This window comes from Phaethon aethereus (assembly GCF_964289735.1).
Source record: "Phaethon aethereus genome assembly, chromosome: 2".
Lineage (NCBI taxonomy): Eukaryota > Metazoa > Chordata > Aves > Phaethontiformes > Phaethontidae > Phaethon > Phaethon aethereus.
In genome coordinates, this window is record NC_138582.1 from 123,132,321 (window position 1) to 123,139,957 (window position 7,637).

The 7,637-nt window shown below is 46.1% G+C and overlaps 1 protein-coding gene across 1 annotated transcript; it reads right to left on the reverse strand.

The window, feature by feature from the left end:
• On the reverse strand, positions 1-6,746 carry CDV3 (CDV3 homolog; the record flags this gene model as incomplete). Its single annotated transcript, XM_082015175.1, has 5 exons — positions 1-127; positions 1,250-1,412; positions 2,052-2,188; positions 4,365-4,444; positions 6,522-6,746. 5 exons carry the CDS (start codon positions 6,744-6,746, stop codon positions 1-3), a joined length of 732 nt encoding a protein of 243 aa, XP_081871301.1.
• Positions 6,747-7,637: the final 891 nt, after the last annotated feature.

A 7,637-nucleotide genomic window follows, 5' to 3' on the forward strand; every position in this document is an offset into this window, starting at 1 on the left:
CTACTGATCCCCAAGCACAGCATACTGGTTGTCTAGCTGAAGTTTAAGTGCCTGTTTTTTTGTGACCTCATCCCTACCTCTAGTTTTGTGTTTTACTACTTCAAAGCTCTTCTCCATTTCTTTATCCCTAAGGGAAAATAAATGTAATCAGTAAATATCTTATCACTAGCTTCTGAGTCGTGAATTTCTAGTAGATTTCCACCCCATCCCAGCAAAAACATTATGAACACAGTACACCAAGGTCTAGAGTTTTAACAGACCAGCCAAACATTCCCAAGCAAATCCTGTAAAACTATATCTTCAGAATCAAGCTCATCACCCAGTACAATTCAGATTACATTCTAAACTTCAATATTAACATTCTCAAAAGTAAATTTAAGTGCATTTATGAAAAATAGGTTTTAGAAAGCAGAGGTCCATTTCTAAAATGCTTGCTCAGGATTTCGTCTTAGCTCCATTTGCAACCTTCAAACCCTAAAGCATTAATGACAGCATCTCTCATTTGCCAAGCAGACAAAGCCACACCAGGAAAAAAAAACACAGAAGAAAAAGCTTCTGCTAGGCTGTATTAGTCAGTAATACAGCAAGCAGGAAAAACAAAACAAGAAACATCCCCCCAAAACCCACACGAATTAGGTTATTGGCCTAGCTATCTCTTCTGTAGGGAATGAACTTATGGGAAGATCAGGATTCAAAGGCAGGGAGAGACTCAAGTCTTCAGCACCACAAAATACTAAACACTTCAGAAAAATTGGGGAGGTTCATCATTTTAAACCACAGCTTAGATGCAAGTTTATTGATTTATATTTGTATTAAACCCCATTCCTCCATTTAAGTTACCTTCACATCTCTAATGAGAAGGCAGTGTGCTCAAGACATCCCACTCAGGTCTACTGGCAGTACTAACCCAGAGCCTCACCATGGCTAGGACCTCAGGGAACCAGATACTATCAAGAGCAGAAATATTCTGCTTCAGGGAAATCCTTCAGCAAGTCAAAGGTAAGGTAACCAGCAGTCTTGTTTGGCTATCTCACTGGGCTATGTTCTATGAAAGTTATTTCATGGGAAGCCCTTCCTAGGGTATGAATATACCGTTAAGACCTCTCCCATATCTCCTTGCCAAACAGACTAATTTCTTAGTTATTTCTTTCCTTTGCGGAAAGATTCGGGCTTAAGCCCTAAAACAAAATAAGAACTTAGAGAAGGCAGTTAAAATATGTCTCTTAGGGAACTAATTGAATGTACTTACTTTCGACTGTCTACAAGCTTGGCGGTGGACTGCAGTGATGGAAACTGCGTATCACTGTAAATTTCTGGTGGTCCTTGCTGTGCTCTTCGTGGCCTGCCACCCTCTCTGGCACCAGGTGGCCTGTATACACCACCAGTCTGAACTGGTTCTGGGGTTTCTGTAACTAGTTATAAGAACAAGATTTAGACAAGAGAGTAAGTTTGCATTCATATCTGAAAAAAACCCACAAAAACCAACAACAAACAAATTAAAAGAGGAATAGAATCATACAAGTATGTTTTTGTGCCTTTTAAAGCTCTGGAAGCAAGTATTTTAGGCAAGGCAGGAAACCAGGTGTCACCTAATTTAACCTATACTTGGTAGTCAAATTAAAATGTGGCTCCAGCATATTGCCTCACTAAGTTCAGGGAATCAAAACCACTGATGAGGACTTCATGTTTCTTATTTGCAGCTTACATTTAAAACATATCATTATATATTTGTCAAATGTTATTTAAAGCACCTCTCCAGATACCTTAAATACGAACTATTTGGATATTCTGTAACAATCTTAAGAAAATATTCTTAAGTTCTTAACAAAAACCGCTCCGTTCATGTTTACTGTATCTGACAGTACTATCAAATTCAGGTCCTCAGATCCCTTGAAAGGAGAATGTCCTCATTTGCTAGTACGTCAAACAAGCCATTAGTATGTTAGAAGGTGCCTCAGTAGAACTGCTCCTTGAGCTCTAACCTCTGAGCAGCTCAATTCAAGCTGATGTGCTTCTGATTGGAAAAAGCAACAACTCCGAGTTAAATTTACCAATTGGTTCAACAACAGGTGCTGGTGCAGGAGCTGACTTGTTCCAAGGACCAGATGATCTGTCTACACCACCACCAGTCTCCTCCCAGTTGTCACCGGGTTCTTCTCTTTTTTCACTTTCATCATCTTCTTTTTCACTATAAAAAAGAAACGACAACTAGCATTTTACAAACAGAGGTTTAAGACTTGCCAGAGATTACACAATCGCCACAGACAAGAATTCATGGCTACTGTACTGGATACTAGATTTTACCAGACTACGTTAGTCCTGTAACTGCTCTATTAGTACCTCCATCTGAACAATTTTTGGCACACTGCTACATAAATTCACAACTGAGAAAGAATAAAGTTCATTAAAAAAAGACACATTCAAACTGTACTAAGTGATCAAATACATTGATTTCTTACTTTGAGCTTAAAGACTTCTTTCTTACGAAGACAGTCATGCATTCGGAAGTGATGAGAAGATAAAGCAGGAAAGGGCTACAAGTCCAGTTTCCATAAAATGCTTTCTGTCACTACATTTCCACAATTTCTTCCTCTTGTCTGAAGCAAGTCCTGAGCTCCCTTTCCCAATAACCACAACCACTCAAGAAACACTCTTATATTACCTGTACAAATACAATCTACAAACCTACTCAATTTTTTTTTAAATCGGGCAATCAAAAATAAAGTAAAACATGCCATTTTAGAAAGATAAATGCTATGCAACAGCCTGACTGTATTTTATTTAGACAATTTTATTTTGCATAGAAATAGTCAGACACTCAAAATAATTTGCCAGACAAAGCTACTACAGAAAGCTGTGTGGTATAATGGGACATAAACGGCAGGTGAGGCCACTGAAAAACTCAAGACACTCATCTGAACAGCAGCAGCAAAGCGTGAATACAGAAGTTTATAATACACCAAATCCTACTAATCATGATTGGATAAGGTTTCTGTATATGAAATCAGAGAACAGTTAAAAATACCTACCATTTCTGAAAATTAAACTGCCTTTCACTATTCTTCCAAATACAGTAACAATCATAGTCAGCTGGACCAAGGGCCAAAGCACATCACTGTCCTATTTTAAACTACAGTCAAAAGCAGATATCTACAGACTAGCCAGAACAGAGTAAGTACACAGAACATCACACCCCCACCAGATACTCTATGCCTTATTTTCAGCAAAGAGATATCCAGAGCTGGATAACTTATAACCTCCAGTGGGTTTTTCTTCCATTTACTTCTCCACTCTCCTCTTGAATCCACTGATTGAGTGGTTACAAAATCCTGTGGCAGAAACTTCCACATGCCTGAAAATCTGCCCACGGCATCAAAAGCATTCAGAATGCCAGCCGTTGTCTGGAAAACCAAAGTACTCGTTTTTCAAACAGTACTAGTAGTCAGTGAAGCAGCAGCCCACTTATTACTTGTCCATTCTGACATGTGATTATCCACTGTGACACTTCAATGGTATGGAAAACTTGTGGACCAAATACGTGCAAAATGGTCTAAAAGGACTAGTTAGCTGAAGGGGTAGGTGGACGGGTGGGTGTTAGTTAAAAAAAGTAAATGAATCAAAGAATATGTAAGACCTGCTCAAACAGTGAAGAAAGCATCTATTGCACTGGTTACAGGTAAGATGATTTTAAGATGACGTTATTCTGAACATCATCAATACCTGGACAAAGATGATTATGTGACATTCTCAGTCTAAGACTGACACTCTTTAAAAAGAATGTCCTTTTTCTGACCTGATGAAACATTTTCCTTAACCAAGATAGACTTAAGTAGACTTACTTTGGATCAGACTATGGGAACAACCTAATGAAAAAGCAAACAAAGAATCCTGGATGAGAATTATAAATCCAGTCCTGTGGGATCCTGTCCTGGGACACTAGTTTTACCAACTATATTTTCAGTTTTTTGAAATAAAAATGCAATGGTTCAGGAATTCACTCCCCAGACAGAGATGCTGAACAGACCAAGTCAGCAGTCAAAACAGACCCCTACAGCAGTCAAATGATTTAGTGGGAATTACTGTCCTGCACTCCTCTGAGAAATTCCTACTTTAGTCTTTATGGAAGGGAATGTTAGGCATTTGTAATAAAAATTTGAGACCTAAAATATCAACAGAGATTTAGAAAATAAAGAGAACATCGGCAGAGAACAATCAAATGTAAGTTACCTTGCAGCAAACTTCCATACTAGCAGAAACATAACAAACCTTTGTTTAACTGGACTCCATGGTGGCAGCTCTGAAGAAAGAGCATACTTTAGACGTACGTAATGATTATACTGGAGAGAAAAAGAAAAAAGTAGTACCTTATTTGCATGGACTGAACTCTAAGACCACTATAATCAATTTCTTCCTTTTGCTCAAACTCCTTCCAATCATCCTCTTCCTGTAAGAAGAGAAAAAAAAAATTAAGTTGTTACCTTCTTTACACTGAAAGTAGAAAAGAAGAATATAAGTTTTCTTTGTATTATCTTAGTTAAGGGTGGAAAAAACTAAGGATGAAGGTGCAGTCCCATGGGAAACTGATCTATGTGCACCACTGCCAACAGGGGAAAGGATTCCACTCCCTCCTCCCCTAACTTAGAATGTCATCTAGGATGCACTTGTGAGCTGACTTAAAGTCCCTAGAACAGCTAAGAAATGACCCAGCAAAAAAGTCATTCAAGTGGAACAAAACCACATCATCCAAGTAAAAATCCAGCAGGAAATCAAGTGACAACACAAAGTAGGGAACAGGACCGTGCAGTCAAGACCAGGGAAATACAAGGGCAAGACCTTTCCCTTTTAGTAACAGTAAGCTTTTATGACAGCTTGAATGCACATGAAGCTTTAGATTTACTTTTCCATCACCTATTCCATGAGCCAAACAAAAAAGAGCATTTGGAATTGTTACAAAACCAGTGTAAGCCAAGATTAATGTTGCTACACTTGACTTTTTCACATTCACAGCCACATTTACAGCCTTTCTTTATTTTCTTAATCATGATTTTATAACAGTAAAAACGTCAGCTTCAAAACCACAGCAATCTTAGTACACAAAAACAGCAGAATACTAGTCTTTGGAGAGCACCACTTGTAACGTTTTAAAATGGGAGTTTGATTATGTGTTTGAGGAAAAAGGGACCCATCTAAGTGCAGCCAATTTTGTCCTACTGTGTACTCGGCAGATTCTGAGATTATTAAGGTAGGCCAGCAATGGACCAGAAGAGATAAGCAGTCCTCCCATGTTCCTAGTCATAGCTTTAAGACACACACAGCCTAATTAGTAGTTTACATAATTCCTCCACTCTACATGAAATGCAGTTATATTACTCTCAATGTGAAGACCTTGTGAGCAGTGACTGCCATTGATATAGCCCCCTTCATACTGAACAGCTGGGAATACAGCTTCTTTTAACAACCTTGTCCTAGGATCTTCTACATTATCAACCTCCATCACAAAAACTTTGACCTGCTTTAAAGTAAGAGCGGAAGTAGAAAGTGACCTCACATTATTGCATCGTCTGCTGAAGATTCAGTCTTTTGCAAGAACGTGAGTCTACAGCTCTAAAATCTTTTAAGATGTCATATGTTCCCATCTCCATAGAAACATCAGTTTCCAAACTAATGTACCTTCCACGTTTAAAGACCTTTATTTCTAATCCAAGTACAAGCTTCAGTCAAAACCAGACATTATTTTACAAGCAAATAAACACAAGAGCAGCTGAAAGATTACAACTGACCTTGCTCTACTTAGAAAGCTACTGCAGGTGCCAAGCTCCCCAAGTTAAACAACATTAGGAAATGGTAGAGTATTTCTTAAAACCTATTTTAAAATACACTGCGTGGCCAGTTGTAAGGCACTAACTCAACTACAAGCACTTAAGCTTCTCTTGCAGTCTCATCGTTTCACTGTAATACGGTACAAAAAAATTACTGGCAGTAAAACCCTCCCTGGCAGAAAGGCCAAGAGCTCGGCGTACTTTGTCTGCCGAGCCAGGAAGATCTTACCGCCAAGGTCCACAGGCCACACGCCGCAAACCCAGGCGGCCTACGGCTCGCACCCAATGCGAATCCCCAGTTCCAGCCCCTACCTTGCGCCAAGGCGCAGCAACCAGGGAAGGATGGGCAGAGTCGAAGCCACAGACCGGGAACCGGCCCGGCTTCCCCTCCTCACCGGACACGAGGAGGATTTCGAGGCCGGGAGTCCACCCGGGCCAGCGCCAGCCAGGCCGCCCTCCCAAAGCAGCGACCGCCCGGCGGCTCCCGGTCGCAGCCGCCCCGCCCGGCCCCGCGCCGCCAAGGGCGCCCGCATGGCCGGGCGGCGCCGCTCCCCTGTGCCGGCGCCGGCGGCGCCCCCTGCCGGCAGGAAGGCGACGCCCAGGCCGGCGGAGGAAGCAGTGACCCTTCCCCCACCGCCGCCCCGACCGAGCGGCCCCGCTCCCGCTAGCCCCCTCCTCCAGCCCCCGTCCTCCCGGCCGCACCTTGGTCGCTGTCTTGGCGGAGCCGGCGTTGGAGGCGGCAGCCCCGGAGCCGCTGCCGTCAGCCGGGCGGGTTCCCCCGGCCGACGTGGCCGCCCCCGCGGCGTTAGAAGCGGCGTTGGAGGCGCTGGAGGCGGCGGCGGCCCCTCGGCTGCTCTTCTCCTTCCGCTTCTTCTTGTCCCGCTTGGCGAAGAAGTCGTCGAGGCTCCTCTCCTCGGTCTCCGCCATGACGGCGGCTCCGGCTGGCGACGGCGGCCGCTCCCAACGGCGGGGCGCGGGGAGGTGGGAGAGGGCAGCGGCGGCCCGGGCCAACAGGTGAGCCCCGCGCAACGGCGGCACGGCCTCCCACTACCTGCCGCTCCTTGGCGAGGGGAGCGAGCGCGGCCGCCTAACGGCTGCGGCCGCCTAACGGCTGCGGCTGCCCGGGCCCGCGCAAGCCCGCCCAACACCCCGCGAGAGGAAGCTTCCGCGCTCCACGTTGGTGGCCGCCGCTTGACACGGCCCGAAAAAGAGGACGGCGGGGTGGAGGCGGGCCGCCGCGGGGCTGGGCTGAGAAGAAAGGGGGCGGAGCCTTCCGGCTGACGCGACGGCAACGGCGCGCGCGGCGGGGCTGTGCCGCTCTCCTGCGGACGCGCCGCAGCACCCCAGCCAATGAGTGGCCGGGAAGGAAGTGCCTAGCGGCCAGTCAGAAGTCTCCAGGGGCAAGCCGTGGACGTCACGACGTGAGAATGCGTGACGGGAGGGCAGGCGGTAGCGCGGCTGGCGATTGGCCCGGCCGGGCAAAGGGAGAGGGGCACGGGGTTCGTTTGAGCGGGGCGACGCGTGCGCACTGAGGCCGGGCTCGCGGGGTGGAGCGGGGCAGGGCGGGGGCGGGGCGCTGCTGGCGCGTGGGGTAGTGCGGGCCGTGTCCGGCGGTTGTTACCCGCGCGCGTGGCCTCCCCCGCTTGCACCTTTCCCTGAGCACAACCAGCGCCCCTGAGGGGACCCGCGTATGCCGGGCAGGGCTCACAGATGGACCGTGACTGGCCCGGGGCTTTTCGGGAGACCGCTGGCCGCTTCCCGCGTCGGGGGCAGGCCCTTCCTGTCAGCGCCCGCTGCGGAGTGAAGGAGGGACGGGGA